At 40.4% G+C, this 25,739-nt stretch overlaps 2 protein-coding genes across 3 annotated transcripts in view; both read left to right on the top strand.

The window, feature by feature from the left end:
* Window positions 1–25,739, top strand: part of cacna2d3a (calcium channel, voltage-dependent, alpha 2/delta subunit 3a) — a 122,731-nt gene that overhangs the window by 20,022 nt on the left and 76,970 nt on the right. For both annotated transcript variants that reach the window (XM_055013115.1, XM_055013114.1), the window contains exons 3-4: window positions 7,930–8,046; window positions 22,131–22,190. In XM_055013115.1, coding sequence (XP_054869090.1) covers window positions 7,930–8,046; window positions 22,131–22,190 — 177 coding nt within the window. The remainder of the gene's footprint in view (window positions 1–7,929; window positions 8,047–22,130; window positions 22,191–25,739) is intronic.
* The window catches only part of bgnb (biglycan b), a 235,745-nt gene that overhangs the window by 161,473 nt on the left and 48,533 nt on the right, over window positions 1–25,739 (top strand). The gene's annotated exons all lie outside the window — the stretch shown is intronic.

Below are 25,739 nucleotides of genomic sequence, written 5' to 3'. Positions count from 1 at the left end.
AGTCACTTTATTATCAAACCTCAAGGAAATTGCATACATAGATGCAAACACATACAGTATTGTGTCTTTCAAAAGTCAATACTCTAACACTTTATTATGAAGGCTGACCAACATTTGCTATCTCCCTCTTCTACATATATTAATTCTGGTCTAATATTTGAGTGCACTAGGTGTGTGTTTGTACTTGCAGGTTGGTCCATGTCTCTGTTTCAGCTTGCTGAAGTGCAGCCTTTATGTAGGAGTTGCGGCCTCTGTTGTCTCACAGTCAGAGCGCACTGTGTAGGGGAGAGATTAGCAGCATCAGCTCATTCATGTAATGTAGAGCAGCAAAGGGGTGAGCTGCTCGTCTCTGTCTTCGACACAGTTAAGACTGCTTATCTCACCGGACACATGAGGTAGCATAGTCTATAACCTATTAGGAGAGAATTATGTCTGTGACTGGGTGGTGAGTTTAGTAGTCAAACTCTAGCCGCTTCATTTGAGCTGCTGTGTGGTGATTGGGAAGAGCCGAGTTGGTTGCAAAGGGCAGTTTCAAGGTATGACTTCATACCACATGCAACAGACTGAACTCACCATCCTAAGCTACTGTCAGTCACTTAGTGTGATTATTTACTTTATTTCTACTTTGTATACTGTCTAATTAAACAAAGATTGTTGTGTGATAACATGTTTGAGATACCACATTGACTTCAATACAAGGATAAAATGAAAATGAATGGGGTTTTGTTTGTGTGTGAAGAGATAGCCCCTTTAATAACGGCCAAAGACAAGTCAAACAAAATCTTCGTATTACATAGTTTGTGGAAAATTCTTTGCAGACAGTGACTGTCTGAAATCTCCAATAGACATCCCCAGTTGCTCCCACCTATAGCTGTACTTTGCCTGGTTTTCAGCAGGTGGAATGCACTTCAGGCAGGTGATAGACTTGGCCCATCTTCAAGAGTCCATCTCTTTAACCTGTTAAGCTCTTTGGATGCTGTCTTGCTAAACAATGGGTTGTCTTCCAATACATTTTGAAGTATTTGTTGTGAAAAATATGAAACAAAACCAGCCTTTGCTATTAGTTAGTAGAGATTTCCTTGGTGAAATGAGCATTGGGTTCTAGAAGATCTAAGAGTCACTGGCTAAAATGGAAAGAAAATGTTTTTTTGTGCTCAGCAGCAAAAAGCAGCTAGACTAGCAGTCATTAACAGATTCCCCAGCGTAGCATTACATCACAAACTTATTCCATGAGGACCTTATAATATAATGCAGTGCTGGAGTTGAAAGGAGGTCTGGCTTGAGGACACAGCACAGCAGATTCTTAGCAACACAGAAGCCTGAATCTGACTTCTCTGTTGTCTTCTCATTCACTGAAATGCTATCCTTCTCTTGCCACTGAAGCCCACTGATGCTTTTCTTTCCCCTCTCCTGGGAAATGGTGGTTCTGGATGTATGTCAGTTGGCTTTCCTGTGATGATGATGTGATGTGAAGAGGATAGCTTCAGGCTAATTGGGCCTGGTCTGCTCTGGTCAGCCTGACTGAACATAGCGCTGCAGACAGCCTGTGGTCAGCAGGACCCTTTTAGCCTCTCACTGACCACACAAACATGATTGCCAACACATAAACACTTCCATTCAAGCTGTTGCCACTCTATGCTTTCCTTATGTGTGTTAAGTGTGTTTTATGGAAAATAATTTTGTGACACTGTAAAGTATATATTGGATTCAATAGCAGAGACTTAGAACATGTCTTTAAAGAGAATAATTCTCAGCTATGACTGCATCCATGAAGTCAGCCCATTCATTTTTATAATTAGCCAAGGAAGTGGGTGCAGTACAGAGGAAAAGAGATGAAAGAGGAAAGAAGAAGATAGACAAACTGAAGAGGAGGAGAAGAAGCTCAAGAGAGACAGTAAAGGGAAAAAGGACAAAGAAAATTAGCAAAGAAACCTGTCAAGCCAGTTCAGGTTTGAGCCTCTGCTGACCTGTCAGCTTTAACAGCCCACCACATTTAGCCAGGAACCAGGATTGGCTCAAAACCTGGATTTTCTGTCCCTCTGTCATACCACAGTTGTCAGTCAGCCAGTGGGATTAGCGTTCTGATGTTCATGCCGTTACGGTCGCTGTGATTTGGCTTCTCAGTCATCAGCCAGTCACTTTGATTGGCCACAGACTGCATTATTTGAGGCTGCAATTAATTAGCAGGACTGTTGTTTGAGAGACTAAGGTTTGGGTGAGAAAATGTGAAACTTGTGAAAATCTGTCTGAATAGATGTTAAAAAATAACTCAAATGAACCTTCGCAGGAATTAATTCTAAAGCTCTTTACAGACATGAATGCATTACATTGCTCGTCTCAGCAGTGTGTTAAAGTGGCGGCATTCTTTCATTCAGACATAGGTCACTTTTACAGGGATGTTTCTCATTGCTTGATGCACACATGGCGGCAATATTGATGGAGAGAGAGCTACATTACGTACACAATATTTTCCATCGGTGCATTGTTGGACAGCATATTAGGATCCATGGAGCTACCAATAAACCAAAGACTAAACCTAAATTACAGGAAGCTTAACAACATGGAGGACAGGACCAGTCTGGATATAAAGGGGAAAGACATTGTGTATTTTTCTTCACTTCACACAGAGTCACAGTTTATAAGCTACAGTTAAATAACCGGATAACAGCAGTTCTCAGATTGAGTCCTGAGCTCCATCACAGCTGTCAGGATCTTATTTTACTGTAAAAGTCTGATCCGTCTGGTAAAGTCAAAATACTTTTTTGTCATCATTTTTTATTATTACAGAGATTTCTTTCAGTTTCACGGTCTCACAGCAGGGTATTTGCAGTAGTAGCGCAATAATTGTGTGCATGGATGCTGTCACATATCTATATATAGAAGGTGACCTTACCAGTCATCAAAGAAACTACCAACACCATGTTACATGTTGAATCTGCATACACCCACTTGCAGGATCAAACTTATACTTTTTAAAGTGATATGTAATTATTAGCAGGTCCAACCTGGTAAGATTGCTGTCACGACTTTAATGGAAAAGTGAACAGGGTATTTATTCAGACATAACGCTGACACATTCCATGGGCATCATATTAATGGAAAGTGGAGTGCATGTCTGTAACAGGATTTCCTTTCATTCTTTACAATCTTCACCATATGCAAAACAGAAGCATTTTTTGGATGGCTGCTCCAGTACTTTTGAAGAGAAATTTGATATTCCAAATTGGCTGTGGCATGTGCATGGATTTGGCAGTGAATGCACCATTTCGGCAGCATTTCAAAGACGCACAGACTGTTCAGTGTTATGGCTGTGAACACGGTGTTGATGCTATGATATGGAGATAAAGATGAAACAAACAGTGAGTGTTTTCCCTTTATGAGCCTCCTTCTATTCAGTCTGTCTTGGCTTCTTGCCGTCAGTGTCTCTTCCTGTTGTTCGTCGCTGTACTAGTCTTTAAATGTCTCTCCTGGATAACCACTGGTCGAAGAACTACTTATTCAGAACAGGAGGTTCACCTGCCAGCTTCCATTATACTGTAAGTTGGACAATCATCTCCTTGAAAAGTACCTTAATGAGTTCGACCCTCTTTCCTCTAATCACTGCAATTGCTATCAAAAGAAATCCCATCTACCCTGGCTCTTATTTTAATCCTTTTCCAAGCACTTCTCTGTCACATGGTCGTTGCAGCATCACAGGTGTATTGCACCTTAAGGCTCTGTCCTTGAACTCCTTATACCTGGCTGCTTGGAATGATGAATGTAGAAGTCAGTGAATTTAATTTTTACTATTTGTGTTGTAATATATTCAACAAAAATGAAATGTCGGGACTTTAACCTGGCTTCCTTTATTTGTGTCCTCCTGCAGCTCTCCAGATAAGGATAGCATTTCACCCACCCTCTGACCTCCCACATCAATATTATGCTTCCATGCTCTTTCTGTTCCTCCATCGTACCATTCCTCCGCTTTGTACCCTCACTTTTCACCCTTAACATCTCTCTGCCTTCCCTTTATTCCTAATCCTGCTGCCTGCCTTTGCATCTCTTGAATCTCTTTGCACCCACACAGTGTTTGCTCCCCCTATCACAGCCTTTCTTCTCTACCTCTCACCATCTTGCTTTTTTGTTCCTCTTTATCTCTCTTACCCAACTCTTTGTCTGTCTGGCTGTGTCTTTCTGTCGGGATGGCACAAATGCAAGGGTGCCCCTATCATCTGTCACACACAGAGACACACAAGTGAACAAGAAACGTAAGCACAAATTCTAGCAAGAAAACAACCCGTGATCCAAATCAGTGTCCTTCTGTTTTGCTTTTTCTTTTCAGCAACATTGCACCACAGACTGACTTATCTTAATTGTTGCTCTCTAAAGTCATAGAACATTTTGCTAAACCTCTCTACTTTAATTTGTCACCTTGTGCTACAACCATAAACTGTATAAATATGGACATTGACTGTGACGGCACCCACTAGTTGATAGGCGACTACTTTAAAGCCTCGACTTTGGCCTTTAGCCGTCACAATGTTGGTCTCTGACAACCACACATAATGTGCAAGAGCTGGATTTAAGTGAGAAGTCAAGGACACTATGCATCCTCATGTGATAGCGACTCATCAATCACAATGTAGCCCCGCCTTGAAACATTCAGTGCTTTCTCATTGGTTTTTCTCTCAATGGGATTATAATTTTCAATGTTAGCATAATGCTGTATTCAAAAAGTCTCAAAACTAATGATTGAGAACATGAAACCACCAGTAAAATGTTTACTGAAGTAACAGTTTCTCATTGACTTCTTTTCAATCTGACTTCTTTTTTCACAACAGGAGGAGTCGCCCCTTGCTGGCCATTAGAAATAATACAACATAGGTGTAGCATAATCAGCCTCGGTTTCACTTTTCAGATCCGGAGGCTACGTCCATCTTTTATTTATAGTCTGTTGCTACAACAAAAGTATTCACCCTTATCAAAAGTTTTGGTATGACGTAAATACTCTTCTCTGCCCTGCAGTTTTCCAATGATTGCCTAGATTCAAAATCTGCCACCTGAGTGTGTCATTCTGTCCCCATTCCCCACCTCCTACTGGGATCTGCCTGCCCTTGCCTTGCTCCTCATGTGTGCTGCTGTACAGGGGCAGCTACGAGCATGCGTCTAAGCAGGTTGGCATAACATTAGAGAGGGCATGCTATTTGATATGGCGGTAATCTTCTGTTAAATCCCCAAAGAGTGAAACACAACCGCCTGCAGCTTTGCACAGATTTCAAAAATGGTTTTCTTTTCTTGTCCTTTTTTTTGCTGTACACATATACCCCCTTGCTTAGATCAGCTCTGCGTGTGTGTGTGTGTGTGTGTGTGTGTAAGTGAATGTGGCATGTATGGGTGTGGAATTAGCGAGACTTAATGTCACTGTCCCCAGTTAAGGCGCTGGTTAAGCTAAACACCCTAGTATGGGTTTATAGCAGAATAATGATATTTTGTGTCGTGCAGATACTGAGGGCAGTGGTGTGTCATGAGTGCTTAATGTCTGGTAGGTAACACTTGAAGTGGCCTCTTAATTCTCAGTTGAGCTGATTGGTTTTCGTTTATGTGTAGATTAGTCTGAAGAAGCAACTCCTACTAAGCTATATTTCTACTTTTGAATAACTGATAATATATTTTTAGTCCGCAATACTTTGTGACTAGTCTACCATGTATATAGTATATGTACATCAGTCCCTTCAGGATTTTGCGGGCGTTTTTCGAGATTGTTGTGGCCTAAAATGTCTGAATTTGCGGCAGCTTTTCTCAGACATTGCAATGTAAGTTGTAATGTTTTAAGTGTATTTGTTGTGATGAAATTATGGTAGACAGTGACAATTGCTAAAAAGTTGCATTTTTTTTCAGCTTTTAGAACACGTTTCAACATTTTAATTGACAATATCTATTCCTAAACTAATTCTGTAACAAGCTCCAATCCATTTACACAAGCTCGCACACCATGGTGGGAAATTAGCACCAGCCAGATACTGGTTTAACATGAAGTGGCTGGTAGATTTAAGGCACAAAATGATAATTTACTATTGAATGAATCATATTTGGACATATCTGTCAGTGGCTTACAAAGTTAATTTCACATCCTGGCACACATGTATTGACACACACGCTCAATGCTTGTCACGTCAATGAAATAATCTAACTTACCTTCATTCTTTCAGTGCTCAGAACAGATCTGGAGAGCAACAGCTTCTGTCACGGTGATTTGTCTGGTCTGTGGTCCACTCGTTTCAGCCATTCTCCCAACATGTTTCGCGATAGAAAACTGTTTGTCAGTCGATGATTTTCATTTGTATTCAACCACTATATTGCATGGGGTGCAAAACAGTTTACCTCCGCTTTCATGAAGAAGATCAGGGAATTGTTTTGCTTGGTCTTTAGCAGTAATTTTTGTTGGTAAATGAGCGACATTAGAATCTGACATGTCTGCATTTTCAAACCCTAAACAAAGAAGTGAATTTGGTCACATATGTGCATTATGTTTGTGCTGGGGACTGCTTTGATTGGTGGAACACACGGGAGGCTGGCCAAAATTACGGAAAAGTTGCGGTGATTGGACAAAATTGCAAGATCGCACAGAATTCACAGAGATTGGTTGAATTTGCGTTATTTGTTGCGATCGCAACATTGCGAATGCCTGGAGGGACTGGTATACATCACTAGAAAAGGCCACCTTAAAATGCTGTTTCATTCAGATGGCATGATGCCACAGATGACAACAGAAAGACAACAAGCCTTACAGTCATAGCCAGTTGTCTGTAGTTGCACCATTTGTCACCTAAGAAATGAATTTGGAAGGCACGGTACAATAGATAATCTGCAACTTGACAAGAAGCCATGTGGCACCACATCCAGCTCATCCTTCTACAAATCCTTTTTGGTCTCACACAGGCAATGCTGATGAAGTTGTTGGTGTGTACAACCAAAGAAGGTGCCATAATCGTCTCCAAGTCGGCAACCTTTTGCATTTGCTGGAGGATGGGCATTTTCGTTGTTTGCTTACTGTTGTACAGAACAGATGGAAGAAATAATGTTTGGGGTCATACAGAGTAAGGTTATGCAAATGTTAACATTGTATGGAGGTGGCATGAAAGAATGGGCAGGGATATGCCATGGACAAAGAACATAGCTGCATTTCATCAATGTAAATCTCATTGCACAATAAAATTGAGATAAAATCCTAACACCCATAATTATCCTTCCCACTGACCTTCTATAGTAGCAGCTGTAAATGTTTCATTCCTACCTTGGCCTGAATACACCCATCAAACATTTGCGCGAATCTTTGAATGGACATGTCCGATAATGTCATCCTGTTCCCCAAAATGTCTTCCAACTTTGCCAAGATCTTCAAATAGTGGGACAACATTCCAGCTTGCATTAGCAACCTCATTAACTCTGTGCTTTCCAGATACTTGGACACCCTTGTTGCTGACTTGTGATTTCTATTCTGTGACCCCACTCTCAATCAGGATGTCCTTTGTGTTGTACAGATGCTGTGTGTTGGAATAACAAATATTTATTTAAACTCGCACATGATGCGAAATCTGTATTTTATATCTTTTTCATTCCCAAATGTATGGATAATTTATATATTAAAGATGTGAAACTCATAGGACACAGAATGTGGGTTTATCCTCTTTCACCATGAACTTCCTCTTACAAGGAAATATGGTTATTTGTCAGATTTGAACCTAACAATACTGAGGGACATTGCTGCAGATAGGACACTGAACACTGACACAAGTTTATATTGGAGCATGAATGATGACATGTAGTGTATAACTGTTCTTTTTTCAGAATCAGCTGACGCAGTTTAGCGGAATGAAAATGCATCATTTGTGTTGTTTGACTGTAGCAGGAACTGTACCCTATTGACATGGATGCGTGGCTTTGTTGCAGAAATACAAGGAGTTTGAGCGGGCAGTGCGGGTGGAGGAGATCGATGGGCTGCGGCTGGTAAAGAGGCTGGCTGAGAACATGGAGGAGATGTTTCACAAGAAAGCCCAGGCAATGAAGGTACGTGTTTCTACCCGAATCTTCATCCATCACACTAAACCGAACCACCCTTAGAATTAGGAAAAATAAATCGAAAAACAAAGCAACTGCATCTTTATATTTCTAAGGGAAATGTCACATAAAAAAAAAATGTAGTTATATTTATAACCACCAAAATTTCTGAAAAATGACTATGCTATAAAGGTCCTTCTATTGCCAGAGAAGTGAGAAATGATCATTAAATTTAGTGATCTGAGCGCGATGAAATCACTTGGTAAAGTGTTTACGTCTGACCACTTGGCTGACTTTATTAGATGTCTGAAGAAGTCCTGAAGTGTCAAAGAACCAGACACATTTTGAATTTGGTGTGTATGTATGAGGGAGATGTGTGGAGGAGAGAGTGTCGGTGGTGAGGTGATAGACAGACAGAGGCTGTGATCTACCCATCGGTGTCTGTACCACCTTATTGAACAGCTCAGATCAAACACACCACACCTTATCAGAAAACTCTAAACTAACAGTAAAGGGCTTTATATAGTTACATGTTAATGTGTGTGTCCAGTTTTGTGTTTATGTCTAGATTTCTGGATTTCTTTGGGAGCCCTTTTTGTCTTTAAAACAAAAGTGGACTGGAGAGACTGCAGTATTAGTATCCTGTGGTGGACCATAAGTATCATGCTTGAGTATAAGCTTCGGGCACTTTCTACTTTCTACAGTTCAGATGGTAATGTTATGCTTCTTGCGCTGCTAATTTTATTGGCCAGCTATCACTAATTACAATAGTTGTTTTACATGCAGAACAAATTCCCTACTTATAGAATATGCATTGTTAGGTTGACCTGAGGTAACATTTCAGCTACATTAAATTGCTGCATAATGAAGATATTGAAGACTTTTACTTGTTCCTTGACTACATTTTTGTGATAATATATGTATTTTTTTTACCAGTTGTGCAGATAAAATTTTGAATTGCAGATTTCCGCACTGCATTATTTATACTTTTACTTTTTAAAAAATCTGAGTACTTCATTCACGACTATTAATATCCATGAACATGTAAAGTTCAAGCATCCGTCCATGTAGTGTGTGAGCATCACTGCATGTCTATGGTTTTATGTGTGTGTGTGTGTGTGTGTGTGTGTGTGTCAGTGCTGTAACAGGTGCAGTTCACAATGTGTCCACAGTGCACTGCCTCTCTGGCTTCAGCTCTAGCTCCAGGTGATAGATCCTATCAGGACAACATGGTGCTGTTAACAGAAATTGGATTTCTCTCTGAGAGTCTGGTTCAAGCATACACGCTGAAAGGAAGCGAGGGGGGGAAGAGAGAAGGGGAACAGATAGTGACAAGCCATTTTTGTGCTTTCATTTGCTCATGTCTGTATTCTTTTGCTTATGCATGTTACCTTTTCCTGTTTGCATTGCATGGTCATGGCCTGAATCACTCTGAAAATATCCACATTTCTACCCACCACATGTGCAATAGTCTCCATGGAGCATGTAGAAAAGATGAAGTAATTCATGCTAATGTGAGTCATCTGGCATTTCACAAATATGACTCCTACTCTTTACCAGTGATTGTTGGCATGGAAGCAAGGTTTTAATTGAATTTTGCAACTGTTATGAACTCTTGCAATTGAAAATGAAGGACTTAATCAGTTGCCTTATAATAACAAACATTGTTTTCTAATTAAATCAATGCCATGTGTTTTCTAAATCAGGATTAATCTTATTTAATGTTATGTAAGTGTCATTGTTTTTCATTACAGAGAGACTTGTCTTGTCAGCCGCTCATAAATGCCTAATAAATCCACTTGTTGACAAGAGTAATTTTCATTGAGCAGTGAGATTAGATGTATTGAGTCTAGTAATGTACAACAGTTGTCTGTGTGCCATCTCCTTGAGAATGCATCAAACCCCTGGGGATATGGGGACTCTGTTAGCTAATGGCTTCCCTAAAGTCCCTGCCTGGATGCTGGATGCCTGATAATTGTACATCTCAGGGGGCTTTGTGTGCTTGTGTGCATTCATGTGTGTGTTTAGAGTAAAAGTTAAAGGGGTTGATGTAGGATGAGAGGAAACACTGGTCACCAGGGTGATGGACTAGTGGGAGAAAGAGAAAAGTAAGTGTTCGAGGGAAGGAATTTGAAGTAAGTGAGAGGGGAGAGGCCCCATGCTCCCATCTATGGGGAATTTAACCCTTGTGAGGTGCTTGTTCCGCTTCACCGCTGCCTTTGTAATTTTCAACACTGACTCTTGGCCTTGTGATGAATTGTTCGTCGCAAACATATAATGGAAATGTCCGTTAGTCCCTTTTCCCTACTTCCTCTCCATCTTGCTCCAATTTCACTCTGCTTTTATTACCAAAACTCTCATCTGTCTGGCCTAGTGTGCACTCCGGCAGCTATCCTTAAGCATCCCTCCCTCCTTTGTCTGTGTCATCCCTCTCTACTCCACCTCTTCCCATCTCTCTGCTTTTTCCTAAAGTATATGTGGCGCTTCAGCGATTCAATTTCCGTGCAGACGCTCTCCCCTGTCCGTCAATGCGGTTTTATCTCTTTGTCTCTGCGTCGATTTCTCCCTCTTTATCGCACAACGCCACCTGCTAAGAGACGGCAGCCTCTGCAGCTGTAAAACGTCGCACCTTTAAATGTGTTTGCTCGTTGATGTCACTGCTCGTTAAGTGTGCTTCAGGAGAGAGTGTTTTGGATTTCGCGTGTTAACGTAATGCTTTTGATTTGAAAAGAGAAATATTTTAATGACTTTAATACACTGTATAGACCTTTTTTCACAGCAGATATTTTGACGTGTCACAGCAGGGACAGCAGAGGTTGCATTATTAACATTAATGTTGATTCATTTCCATGAAGTGTTCCAGTAACTTGTGATTGCCAACCAGCATTCGCAAAAGTAAGATTTCCCCTGGCGTGCAGTCATCAGGAATGCACATATGCTTTTCCTGCTATGACAAGTGAAATTGTCTGCTGTGAAACAAGGTCAATTAAAGCTTCATGCAGGTTTTGTACGTGGCTCTGTGACGAGTTAGAGAGTGGCAGAGTGTACGCATATGTGTGTAATTGCATTTAGAATTACCGTTTGATTGTGTTCATATCACTGTTCTCTTTCTCTTATCGCCACGCCATTGTGGCAGGTACAGAAAACTTTGGGCAGGAACACTTGCTTCTCGTAGGTGCTCCAGCCAATTTAATTGCAATTCCATTATTGCAGATAAGATGGAAAGGCCAATCAAACAGTGTTTCGAAATAAACATGTGCATGCGAAGGACACAGCGCAGGGCAGCATGTACAGCTTTTGTATATGTGCCGTGACTCCATAGACATTTGTGTGTGTTTGCATGTTTATTCCTGGGCTCAGCAATCATCTTAGCTCACCATTGTCACTTTTTAATTACTGTTACCTTCATCAGCTCCTGAGTCAGTGGGATATTATCATTGTCTCGCAGACAGCAGCTCCTCTCACTCGTCGTTCTATCGCTTCAGAAAAAAAAAAGCTTGTCTGCTGGCGGAAAATGGTGGCAACAGCAGACGGTTAAAGAAACAGTGAACATGTTGTTATCAAAGTTGAAAGGCGTGGAGCTATTGTAATGCTCTCTTTGAAGTCAAGCACGGCTGTGTTTCATGTGACAAATGCACTTCAAAGCAGAGTGGATGCCTTGCTGCTAGGGCTGTTTCTCCTGTAATGGCATTCGGTCTCTGCTCTGTACCTGCTGATATCATTTACCTGTGGCAGCTACGCCTCTGTAGTCCTCAACATGATTACCAGTGTAGAATAGAGGGAAGTCTACACCGGCGTATGTTGCAAATAAAAAGGCACACACAGGATTTTAAATGAAATTTCTCTGCACGCAAAACCTCCTCTGAACTTTAATTTTCATTTGCTGACATGCACAGTGAATTTCAATCCCAAATTTAGCATTTCAGCGGTGTGCCGCAACTTGTCCTCTGCAGGAGATAATTTGAATAGAGATGCATTTCCTCTTTTTACTAGAAAAATTTCCACATTTACTTCTGGTTTATTACAATTTGGGTCTTGTTTTTATAGTTTTGGCTGTCACTTTATGATAACATTATACCAGCACTTTAATTGCCGTCCTTAGAGACTAAAGTCCAGTTAAAATTTTCCCACATACGTATAAGTTTGCTGTGAAATTAAGAAATATTACTGACATTTTGAAGTGTCCACACTTCTTCTAAGTAAAGTCTTAGCAAAACTAGAAAAACAGGACCTACTTTAATGTCAGAAAGCCGCACAATACCCAAATTTCTGTCCAAGTGTGAAAAAACTTCAAATTAATTTGCATTTCTATTCACTGCTATGATTATTAGGAGGTGAATGCATCTGAATTATTGCTACTAATTTTCTTGTCAGTTGCTATTAAGCCACAGCAGAAGCAAACTGTGCAACAACATTGTGCAATTAAAAGAGCACTGGGCAATTAAGGTTGAAAATATGAAGGAAAAGCCATTTTTATTTGTTTTGTTTATTACATTTAGGAACTTTTTACAAGTCTTAATCCCCCTTCTTGTTCTGAAACCTCTTATTTCACATTTTCTTTTTATTGATTAAGTGTAAATATCTGCAATATTTTCACTGTAAATGTAAAATGTACCAAAAGCAGATGGATGGAAATACGTTGTTTTATTTGTCTTCATTTTTTTTTTTTGTCGGATAAGAAGTTAGACAAAAATAGATAATGGAAACTAACTTGCTTAACCCCATTTTTGCCTGGTTAGTTCTAATGGGGACTATACATTGGTGTGGTTTTCTCTAGAACACCAACTGTCATGCTGAGCTCATTGCCCTGCACCCATCATCTCCCTCATTTCATTAGCCATCCTCAGTCTCAGATCACTGTCACATCTGTGTGTGTGTGTGTGCGTGTGTGTGCGTGTGTGTGTGTGTGTGTGTGTGTGTGTGTGTGTGTGTGTGTCCATGTGTGTTCCTGTTCAGACTGATGGCCACTAATGACAGGGCAGGGCCTGCCAGTAGATGTCAGGACAGTGATAGTCTCTTTCTTTTTTGTGTCCTCTCTGGCTGTTTTTCTGTCACCAAGAAATCAAAGTGAGAGGGATGGAATTGTTTTCTAGAATGATGAAATGAGCATGTAGCTAAGAAGGATGGGGAAGGTAAATGTCAGGAGCCAAAGAGAAGTCAAAAGTCAGTCTAAGCCTGAAATAAAAACCTGAAGAAAGAGGAAATATGAGACCAGAGGAGTGTGGTGGCGGGGCTAGGTTAAGCACCTCATATTCCCTTTCAGTCAGCAGAACTGCTGAGAACTGTCAAATATTGATTATTGGGGCTTGTTATATCAAAGTGCTCTTCTTCCCTTCATCTCCACAACTTTCCCCTTGTCTTTTACTTTCCCTTTGTGTCGGTCTCTCCACCATGTTCTGTCTTCTTGGCTTGTATCCAATCTAAACGTGCAAAACAGAGGAAGCAAAGTGTCACAGAGCACTTTTCTGTTTTGTTGATGCTGCAACTCTCTCCCGGCTGATTTGACAATATTAGTTGCTGTCCCCAGTGCTATTGATGGGCTGACCCAAGCCAATCCCACTCAGCCTCGCTCAGGCCTCTGGCACAACCAAAACCCCCAGGACCTGCCCTCCAGTAGGCCAAGGCTTACTTAGCATTTCCTATTACAACAGCTATACATCGACAAGTTATTCAAGTGCATTGGCTTACTTTATTTGTATATGTAAGGTCAAACTGATATTTCATATTTTCAAAAATGTATAGATGTGAGGAAAAAAGGGTTGAAGTCACTATCTACACACAGACAGTGCTGAGAAATGGTGCAGATTTAGATCTAGAGCAGTATTGTGTTTCTGCGCTTGACAAATTTGAGCTGCTGTGGTTGTGCACTAAGTAGCAACTCTGCTACTCTCAGGGCAAAATGTTCAGATCTCTCCAGCAAATTACGACTCCAAAAGGGATTACAGAGAGAAAAGAAAAGTTAAGTTGGACCCTGAAGTACGAATGCGTGCAAAAGCAACAGCACACAGGACCTCTGGGAATGTTTTTTTTTTTAATGAGTCTATTTAGAACCATAGTTGCTGTGGTCTTGTTCTCGGTTACCTCAGGAGAACATTCAGATTCAGGCCACTGCCCTCCCCTCCTTTTGGTAAAGGGAATGTGCCGAGGCAAGGCTTAATGTACTGCTTAAAAAAACCGTCCACTACCTGTCAATAATGTATGCGACCCCCCCCTCCTCATCCACCCGTCTTCTGCTTCTCTCTCAGCGGCTGTTAGCATAGCTCAGCTGTATATGACAGCCTTCTTTAACTTTCACAGCTTTGGTGTTGCATCCATAATGAGTAGACATTTGCTAAGGTCAGCGGCTTCAACCGTCAGGAAACCCACCACACAGCACGCAGGGTGCAAGAACAACAATAAGCCAATCAAGCTGACAGTTAAATGAGGGGGATCGTTTATGAACTTTTGAAAGTGCAAACAATCTGAATCCTTTGTCAGGCAAATCATAATCACAGGATGTCAGATGATGAAAAGGGAGTAGATGAGTGCAAATGTCAGAAAAATGGACTGGGAGGGGGGAAATGGGTGGGATGAAAAATGGTGAGCTGGAAATACAAATTGAGCTTAATTGAGGGGGGAAGGCATCACTTGTATTTACTATATAAAACTGGGGAAATGCTAGAAAAGTAAGATTGAGATTTCAAGCTCCATGAAGCTACATCAAGACGGATCAAACTGAAGATGCCTAAAACCTAACATGTTACCATTAAGACATGAGTCTAAGTAAATTTTCAAACAGCAATATTTATCAAAACAGAGAAATCTTGCCATTGCTGATATAATTGTTAGCAAATTTCTTGTACATTTTCGACTTTTCTTTCCTTTAGGACAAAATATATATCTTATACTAGTATATTATCTTTCCTGTGTTAGCATATCAGTGGCAGCTGGTGAGTGAAGCAGAGTATCAAGCATGAAATTCTAATCCTAAGGAGGCTAAGGAGTTCTGGTGGCATACTCTCCCAGAAGAAGATTTTGAATGATAAGACCTTACATGCTCACATCTGGTGAATTTTGAGGAAACTAATGCACGTGGGAGAAATTTGTCTACGGGGCTTTTGGCAGAAAGACTTTCTGACATGAAATGCTCTTTTTTAAGTGAACATCAGTGCCTCCTAAACCTAATCACGTAGTTTTGTTGCCTAAACCAAACCAAACTGCACAGAAAATAATCTTTAAAAAATTTAAATAATAAGACAGGAAAGGTCAGAAATGTTAAAATAAAGAGACTCGCCACTGCCACGCCTCCTATAAAGCAAATCTTCTGCTTTGTTACAGTCAAACCGGGAAACATCCAACCAGTTGTGTTGTTGCACGAACAATTATACAATGTCATGAAACTGTGCATACTAAATATACATGCATACAAAACACTATTTAAAACTTATTTTAGGGATCAGTGGCAATTTTCAGATTGCACTGGTGATTCTATACATGCAGCTTTAATGTGCTGGAAGCATTGAAATTGCAGCTAAGGCTCGCTCCACATTTATTTAGACTGGAACCAGGTCTCATTACCAAAATGCCTGCCAAGTGACAAGACTTGCCTTTAAGGCCTTTGACATGGTTGAAATTATAAATACAATATATTAATTGACTTTCGGCTTGGGACTCAAACCATTTCCTGACCCTTCTATCCACCACACACTAGTGCATGTAAGCATGCATCTATGTAGCATATAACCCTAAATGTAAGCTTCTTTGAATTGCAAAATAAACTGACAAATTGAGACTTAGATATGATGAGACTAACCTGCCTGACTGGTGCAGCAGAGGAGAGCTTTAATTGGCTGCTGATTGACTGCTCTAGATTCATGCTTAAACTGCACCCAACAGAATGGGACCCATACAACGTTGTGGTAGTGATTGCAGGCTGCAGTTTGTTAGATTTACTGTCCATCTTCTTCACCAAAGTGTGCAAAGACTTGTGCAATTGATTCAAAACAGGAAAGTGGTGCTTTTAAAGAAAACATCAGTTGAGCAATAGGAAAAACAGGTTGAAATCTAATTTTCCATGAAGCACATTGTGCATTTCAATACTATACTGCCAAATTAAAACGTATATCAGAGAACATTTAATGTGTCCAAATATGTATTATGTCAAATGCAGTATGCCCAAAATAAAAGAATGTCATTTACATTCAGTCACATTTTGCAGTATTGAAGTCAACGTGCTTTTCTGGACATTTTGACACACAATCCCCTCTGTAGGAAAAGATATGTCACATATTTATAAACAAGCTGAAACACAGACCACACAGGCAAATGACGGCTGATTTTGCACTATATTGCAGCATATGGATTATCTGAGCATGACAGTTATAGCTTAAGGTGTAATTTTATGATGTAGCAATACGTCCTAGTGGTATTCATACTGCATGCAGAATTATGTAGTTTGCATAGGCAGCTGCAATACATACTGAAGGTACCTCTGTAATGTACTCAGCCAACATGACAGCAGAAATCCAAGCATTGTGTTGCTTGTTAACATACATTGTGTGATGTGACTTAAAGGCTAAAAACAAATCAACAAAAAGACTGAACCTGAGGGAGTTAAGAGAAAATGAGTCCTGACCTTGGATGAAGTTTAATCAGGTTTGTCCCAAGAAGCAAATGTGCTTTAGAGTAATACAGAAACATATTAGGGATCTACAATCAGGTGAGGATGCTGGGCTCTTCTTCCATAGCGAACAAATCTCATCTAGTTACCAGAGCAAGTCTTGTTAGCTCTGCATATTTAGCTTTTACCCTGTCAGCCACAGTGAACACTTGTGAATGTGCTTGTATACGAGTGTGTATCTGTTTTCAAGGAGACAACAGGACCTGCCTCTCTGACTGTCTCTTTAATTATTGCTGTGCAACTTGTACTAAGCCCGAGCCTCAATGGAATGACTCAAGAAGAAAAGTAATTTCTCTCCCCTTTTAAACTGCATCATACTCTTTGGCAGGACCACCTATTGACAAAAAGACATGGCAGGCTCATTTAAATTTCTGCGAGGCACACAGAAATGCATGCAGTCAGACGGTGCACACACTTGCTTCTGCCCACAGCAACACAACATGCACACAAAGACAAACACACCACCTGGAGTGTTCATCTTGGTGATATGGTGGGATTGGAATTCACACAAGTGAGTAGTATCTACTTATCTCTAATCTGTTTTTCTGATTGAAAAACTCCCCACCACTATGCAAGTTATTTATACCCTGGAGCTTTAACTCCCGTCTTCCTGCATGGTAAGTTACACTACATGAATAATATGCCAGAATAGATTGTCCGCAGGTGGAAATCAAGGGTTTGAATGTTCAGCAGAGTGTGGCAGAGATGGACTTATCCTTGGCTGTGTATTCCTGAATGTCTTCCTTGAGATGATGTAATGCTTTGCAATGCTTAAAGCCAATTGTTTCCTGTGTGTGACAGATTAATGCACTCAATTTTGAGTCATAGGAAAGGAAATAATTCCCAATGTGACAAATCTTTTCCGGCCGCTTCACAGCTGTATATCGATATATACGCATATTCATGGACTGAAATTCAGTCAGACTTCATACATGCATACTTGCATAGTCATGCATTTAATGACTGGCATTTGCGAATACATCAGTAGGATAGGTCAGAGGGCTAATACCTGAACATGTCATCCGCGAAACAGATTAACGCTCCCACGTGTGCACAGAAAAACACGCCATTACCCACTCACAAATGCTAAAAAGTGTGTTTCTATCGATGCCGGCTTCACAGGCAGCATCTGACATTTCGTCGGGAGTGTGAGGCTAAGTGTTCAGACCTTTAGAGAATGTTAGTCTCTCATTCCTCTCTCATCCTCCCTTTTTTTCCTCTACCGTCCTTATCTTTGTTTGCTCCTAGAGTGTGCTTTGTTGTGGATTTCCAGCAGATGCACCTGAGGTTTTGTGGTGTCTCTCAATGCCCGGACGCACACATACACACATGCGTGGACCGCATTCACATAGGCATAAGAGCTTTTTGCCTCATTCGGGAAAAAAACATCTGAAGAAGTCCAGGCCCTGTCTGCCTTGCTTTTCTCTCTCTTGGCCTCTTAGACACCTGGAAAGAAGCGGCACAAATGTATACATGAATCAATAGCTGAAAGGAACCAAGAGCACAATGATATGCAACAATATGCAATGGCCAGGTGTGTTGCTATGGTGAAGGAAATGATTGGCCAGACTCTAGATTATAGTGTTCGCTTCCCAAAACAGCCTGCTTACACACACAGCAGCAGCACAACACAGACACACACACACCAACACATGGCTCTGCTGAAATAAGCTGGCTGATTGCGGTAGTTTTACCGGTAAAGCCATTTGAATGGAAATGTGAAATGGAAGTCCATTACCAAAATTCATAGACACCAGGACCAGCTGTGAAAGAGAGAAATTACTTGCAATGAGATCATGCCATGCGTGTCACATTTGGAAGGAGAAAGAAGTGTTTGTGTGCAAGACATGCCTGTGAGTCAAGTTGACGCTCAGGACTCAATACGCTTCCTCTTGGTTCTTCACTTTTAGCCTGTACCAAGGAAAAAAATTCAAAAACCTTTTCAAAATGTTACATTTATTTTGAAAAACATGCAAAACATTGTTTGCTCCAGATGTTGCTATGCACATGTCGGCACAAGAGTAAATCTTTTTTTGGAATTGTTCCTGATTGTCATTTATATATGTCATTTCATGAAATCAGCCGCACCTATTTTCAATGATGCTATTTGACATTAATGCTCTGAGTTTTTTGCTAGCTCCCCCCCCCCCTTTGAGACCACAGCTGTAAGGCCTGCCATGGCTATATTTTAAACCATCATCACCAACAACAGAGCTCCTCAAGGCTGTGCCCTCAGTTCTCAATCCTCAGCTATACTTAGACTACTTAATGATAATAACTATGCAAATGCCTATCAACTCTAAACTTCTCATTTAACAGAATAGCACACTGACACGTTCCTCTAGCTAAAAGTAGATACATTTAATGAACTGCTCTTTGGCTCTCACTGGGCTTAACCCACAGGTGAAACAGTTGGACAGGTCAAGCAACTTAAAATATCTTGGACTCTGTCATGCACAGATCAGATCCCTCCCTGTTGCCGCTCATCTCCTGTGGCTGCTTGTTGAAGACATAATACATAGCCTGCTGATGCACTGTTCTTGCTGCTTCTTTATCACATTGGCCATCTCCAGCACAAGCAACTGTCAGAGTGCCTCCAAAATCATCTGCTTCTCTACAGCCACTTTGGGATCAGATACAGGCAAAGACGTAAATGTCCATTATGTAAATGTACCATTAATGCATTGTGTTTATCTCTTTGTTTCTGTGTGAGATGAAACTCACTCTTCGGACTGCACCTCACACTCATGAACACGCTCAAAAAATAGTCACTTCAGAAAGTATTCTGAGCGTTTCTCTTTTTGTACATTTCATTATGTTGTAGTTTTAATTTCAGCTGAGTTATCCTTGAGTTGTGTCTAGAACTTCAGTGAATCCACCAGTGGCAAACTGGATGGATTGGATATAGTTTAGAAAGCCACAGACTTTTGTAAATAAACTCCTACTATTCACACTGTGTATTAAAAACTGGGTCATGAAATTCAGGGAATTCTCTGTAGAGCTCCACGATAAAATTGTGGTGGGCCATAATTTAGAGCAAGAGTAAAAACCTTTCTATAACTTTTAATGTTCTTAGGAACACAGAGTCCCCCATAACTGCTAAATGGAAAAAGTTGAAACCAGCAGGAGTCTTGCTAGAATTGGCTGTCAGGCCAAACTTAGCAACCTGTTTCCACAAAATTGCATTCCTATACAAGTAAACTGCAATTCTAACGTACATTTTTGGGAGAAATGTTTCTTCTGGAATAGCTGTAGTTTCAGACAGTTAAGGAACAGAAAAAGACTTCTAGTTTTAAAGAGCCACAAAGTCTGTATAAGGAGTGAGGAGTGGAGAATGGTGGCATATGTCAGGGACTGACCTTGACCCAGTAGACCAGGGCTCGCATCCTGTGGGACCAGTAGGATTGATATTCTTTAGTTTAATTTTCACACATTTCCTTTTGGTTTTCACTCACTGTTTGGTTAATTTTATGCACAAGAACTATGAACTTCAGTAAAATATCACTCTATGGTTGACACTCTCACAATAATAACTCCTTGTTCGAAGCTTGTTTAAATTTAGGAACCACAATTACACAATTAGTTTAGGAAAATATCACGGTTTGGGTTACATTAAGACTCTTTCACAACATGTTTGAAGCTTCTCATTAATCTTCTGGGTAACAAGAATGACGCATCCCACCCCATCTTATATATGACTGGTTGCATGAAAGGAGCAATAGTAAAGCAATTAAATAAATAGCAGAGATGTTGATTTTAAATAGATATATGTAATTTGGCAATACACCGTTTTGTTGTGTAGGAATATAACTCTTAGGAGACAAACAAGTAGGCCCTTGGTCAGTAAGGTCACCAAGAACCCAATGGTTGCTCTAGCAGAACTTCAAAAGTCCACTACAATGGGAAAAAAATGCTGGAAGGATGAGCAGCATTTTATCTGTAAGGCTTTTATGGGACTAGACAGAAGAAGATGACACTTAAGTAGAAAACATATAACAGTCAATATGACAGCAGTGCTTGAAGGATTTCAAACCTCATTTAAAAGACAGCACCCTATAAGGGGTTATCGCAGCAGCAATGACAAGGAGAGAAAGGAGAATGAATGCAGCTAAACATGGAGTGGTCCTTGAAGAAAACCTGCTCCAGAGTACAGCTAACCTAAGACTGGGTTCACCTTTCAGCCCAGTTGTGAATTGAAGCATATAGTCCAGACCACACCAGAGTGGCTTCAGGACACGTCTCTGACTGTCCTTGAGTGGACCAGCCAAAGCCCAGAGTTACACAGAGCATCCGTGGAGAGACCAGGAGATAGCAGTTCACAGATGCTTCCCATTCAGTCTGAAGAAGCTTGACAGAATCTGCCAGGTAGGAAAAGGATAAACTCAAAATCCAGGAATGCAAAGCCAGTTGAGACTTACCCAAGAAGTCGCCAAAGTGATTACTGCACAATACTGCATTATGGATCTGAGGATGTTTGTAACTGTGAGATTTCAGTTGTTGCCTTGTAATGAAATTGCAAAAAAAAACAAAAAACATGTTTTAACATTGTCATTGTGAGTTACTAAGTGCAAATTGATGCGCAAAAAAAGTAATTTTTATTAACTTCAAATTACAACACAATAAAGTATACCAAAGCTGAAGGAGTCTTTCTGAAGCAGCCTTACAAATGGACTCACTCACTTATTTATCAATTTAAGAAGTGAACCTGGCAAGCATTCAGCAGTTCTATCTTCTTAAAAGGTAAAAATGTCCTGCTTTTCTCTTCATTTTAAAATTGTGAACTCAGTAGTTTTGACTCACCTTGCAGTCCTCCATGATTATCTTTCATTAGAAGATAGTTACATCATGCTTTTGACAAACAGCTATTTTCAAAAGATGATAGCTCCCATACGCAAGAGGGAAAAAGAAAGCGAGAGAAGGAAAGCGTAATGCTGACTCAAAGGTACACAGTTACCCACACCACACTCCAGGCCTACACAGCAGACGGTAGCAGCAAGAGGCTGATGATGGAGCGCGCGTATGTGTGTGTGTGTGTGTGTGTGTGTGTGTGTGTGTGTGTGTGTGTGTGTGTGTGTATGCATGCTGTTAAGTGTGTGTGTGTGTGTGTGTGAGTGAGAGAGAGAAACTGCATGTGTAAAACAGCATGGACCGATGATGGAGTTTGTTGTCATAGTGTCCAAAGAACCCGAGGCAGTTATTACCTCTACTGCTGAACCATTTAGGAAAATAGCCTCTTTTCTCGAGATGGCCAAATGTCTGTCTGCTATCTGTGTCTGTGTGTGTCCTGAGGGGAATAATGTTGCTCTAGTGCTAAAGGGTACTTATAAAGCCAGTTGTAAAGCCACTTTCTGTATGCACGTTTCTCTGCCTATTAGTTTTGACCCACTAATCAATTTGGTTCCGCATTGAAGCTATTTCTCCTGTCCTCCTGCAGAGACTGGTAGAGGCAGCGGAGGAAGCCCACCTACAGCATAGAGAGGATCCGAACCTACAGGTGAGCGTATATGTCTGCATTTACACTGAAAATAATTCATCCCACAGATGCCAGTGCTTGTGTGATTGATCCTCAGTAAGACAAAAAAAAAGGCCCAGCAGATGACAAGGGCTTTTTGTAAACACAATAGGGGACAGATGGGAAGACTGTTTTGCTCAACGAGGCTGAACAGTGTTTTCTCTTTTAAAAATTAATATTAGAGTGCAACTCTTTCTAATAATTTTGTATAGTTTATCACTCTCAAGTCTTCACAGTACCGCTGAAGCAGTCGTACCGACACACACACAATACAAACTGACATATATGTTGTAAGGTTTCCAACATTTGTACTTTTTTCAAATATAACGGCCAAAGTATGCTGATAAAAATATACCACAGTTCACTTAAATTTATTTTCCCTGTCAGGTTAAGTTGGGCTTAGGATGCATCAGAAGCTCTGCTCTGCCCCCTCAGATGAGGCTAATACTTAGGAGGAAACCCTGTGGCAGTGTAATCCAGATCTTCATTCTCAGTAGAACAAATCTCCAGCTCAGTTAAGGCATCACAACGTATCTACAGATATATAAAGAGTAACCGAACATTGAATTGTATGTGGGAAGCATCTTATCTATTTTGTCAGAGGTGAGGCAATTAATCCTCATGTTTTCATGCCCGAATTTATTCTATGACAAACACATCCTGAGTCTGAAACGTAAATCATGAATTATTTATGCTATTATATCACCATCATATACCCACTCAAAAAAAATAAATAAAAAAAAATCAACACATGAACTATTCCCAGGGAGTTCCATCCTCAGTTCTGCAGACTTGGGCAAATGCATTCAGCTAATCATATCTGCATACACACCCCCAAACCAAGCTTCTGCTCTCATGGTTCTGCCTCAAATCCATTTGAACAGCTTTAATTTTTAGAGTGCAGCTTTGCATTGTGTGCGTGTCATGTGTGTGTGTGTGTGTGTGTGTGAGCCAGTGAGAGACAGTATAGCTGTGTGTGTGTGTGTGTGTGTGTGTGTGCGTGTGTGGTTGTGTGCGCTTGATGTTTTTGGCCTGAGTTTGCGGCGCATCATGCACATCTCAGAAGGAGTTTGTGAAAGTAGGTGGAGCGACAGCAGAAACTTGAGTTTTAAAGAGGAAGTATGATACTAAGTCGACTGGGGAAGTATTTGCTGCTAAACTGCTTATAAAGTCGGTGACGTGTGTTATGTGTGCTGGTGTCTGCGCTTGTAGCAGTTAGTATGTGTTTACTCTGTCAGCTCTTTAAGGTATTAAAGTGAACTGCCCTGTGGTTTTCTGCTGTCATTGGTTATTAAGGAGGATCAATTACTAAATTTAACCACTGACAGCCGTCCAGGTCTGAATCTTTCTGTCACAGTGCCCCTATCATTTTGTCTTTTATTTTAAGTCATCTGCTTGATTCTCCACACACTGCAATTTTCCCCCTCTGTGCTTTAAAGGGAAATTACACCCTTTAACACTCTGACGATGCTTCAAAAGACACTGCGTTTGTGATCCCATTTGGTTTGAATGGTGTGTAATTTTTATTATTTAACATGATGTTAAGGGCTGTTGATTTTAAGAAAGTTAATTATTCATTTAAGGCATTTTTCTGCCTTTATGTTTGAGAATAAATGTTGATCTTATCTTCATGTCTTTTAAATGTTATACAACTTATTTTTTGTCTATATGATTTTAAAATGGATATTCTTACTTTATCTTACTTTGTAAATCACAAGATTGCTGCAAAAGTGCAAGTTTGCAGATAAAAAATAAATACAGAAATACTAAGGAAGAATTTTCTTGCACCTGTACACACCTATTTGACAAGTATCTGAGGGCAGTTTTGCCTGTTTTTGCGGACGTGTTTGTGCATTTGCGTGTGTTACTTACATATTCTTGTCTGTGTGTGTTTGTGTTTTCATATGATGCTTGATGGGCAGTAACACTGTGTGGGATCACAGCAGTGCTTGATGCCTGTAATTACCTGGCAGTGATGAGATGAGCCCGACAAAGCGAGTGTCCTTTTGTTTCAGCTTTAATGACACAGCTACAGTGCTGATCCCGGCTGATAGAGCCTATAGTGTCATGTATAGTTTCGCAGTGTCAAGGAGGGAGTGAGATGCCATTATCAAGCCAAAACAAAATATATTATACTGGTGTACCTGTGTTATGTATCTGCATGATTTCAAAAATGTGGGAATAGGAACAGAATAGAAAATAAAAAGAGGAAGCAGAGAGAGATAAAGCAAAAAACATGAATGTGTAATCTCTCGCAAGTATCTGCCAGATGCTTGGTGGCATGTTGTGTCACCATGGTTATAGCATCTTCTTTGGTCAGATTTAAATCAGGTGGTTTGGCAACACAGAGACAGTGGTTTGGACATGGAGAGAAAGCACCTCCAGAACCTAAAGGTTATTATTAGCCATAGTCATTGCGATATATATCAAAAATACATGGCTTTATGAACTTGTGGACCTTCAGTAATATTATGACAAAGTATTTATACACTAAAGAAGTATCCTTACCTCTTACCAGCATTAAACCCATCGTCACCTCGATAATAAAACATATGTGCTTCCCTTTTTAATTTTCCTTAAAAAATAGTTTCTTCGCATTTCTAGTATTCGCTCACTCTCTCCAACTTTGTAATTTCTCTCTCTCTCTTCATTATTTTCTTGTCCTTCTTATTGTTCATGTTTAGTGTCACTCAGCTACTTTTGGAAAAGCCGTCACTCCTGGAAATGCTCTGACCACCTGCCGATATCATTACCCTGCTCATCAAATGAAGCAAGTCTGGCTCGCTCGGGGTCTCATTGACTTAGACGTAAAGTTTTGCTTTCTTAAACAAAAGATGTTCGTGGTTAACAAGTACCATCAGTGAGGAATAAATGACAGAAACAACTCAATGGCTGCATAGAAATTTCCAGACACGTCCAGAAGGATTTTGATTGTTGCAGGCAAAGGCAAAATATGCATCAGTCCAAATGTTTGAGGTTCTGTATTGTGTTACAACCCAGGTTATATTTGTTTCATAATGATATTAACACGTTGTCTTTGCTTGGCTATTGTTCTGCATCCATGTTAGCATGTGTGTGTCTATGTTTGTGTCAGTTAAGCAGGTTTTTTAGTTCCTGTTGTCAAATTGTGTTGTAGCCATTAATTCCATTGCTAATTGTGTTTTAAATTACTTGAAGAGAAAATTAAATGATTGAGCTATTTACCAGCATATGAATATGCATGTACATTTTTGTGAACGCTGCATGTGTACACCTGTGTAGGTTTATATGTGTGTGTGTGTGTGTGTGTGTGTGTGTGTGTGTGTGTGTGTGTGTGTGTTCGTGTCTGCGCAGCTCTGACGGTGGCATTGCTAATAGTGCTTTTTTACTGCAGAGCATGGTGAATAGATGGTAATTATCACCACCAGTGCTAAAAATACCACATCCACGCTGTAGGGTGAAACCTCCTCCATCACTGTTCGGGATTTATTATAAAATGTTTGTGTGGTTTATTGCTATTGGATACATATTTGGCTGGCAGCGGTTTGATAG

This window comes from Amphiprion ocellaris, chromosome 8, assembly GCF_022539595.1.
Source record: "Amphiprion ocellaris isolate individual 3 ecotype Okinawa chromosome 8, ASM2253959v1, whole genome shotgun sequence".
Taxonomy (NCBI): Eukaryota; Metazoa; Chordata; class Actinopteri; family Pomacentridae; genus Amphiprion; species Amphiprion ocellaris.
This window is presented reverse-complemented; position numbering and strand designations above follow the sequence as displayed.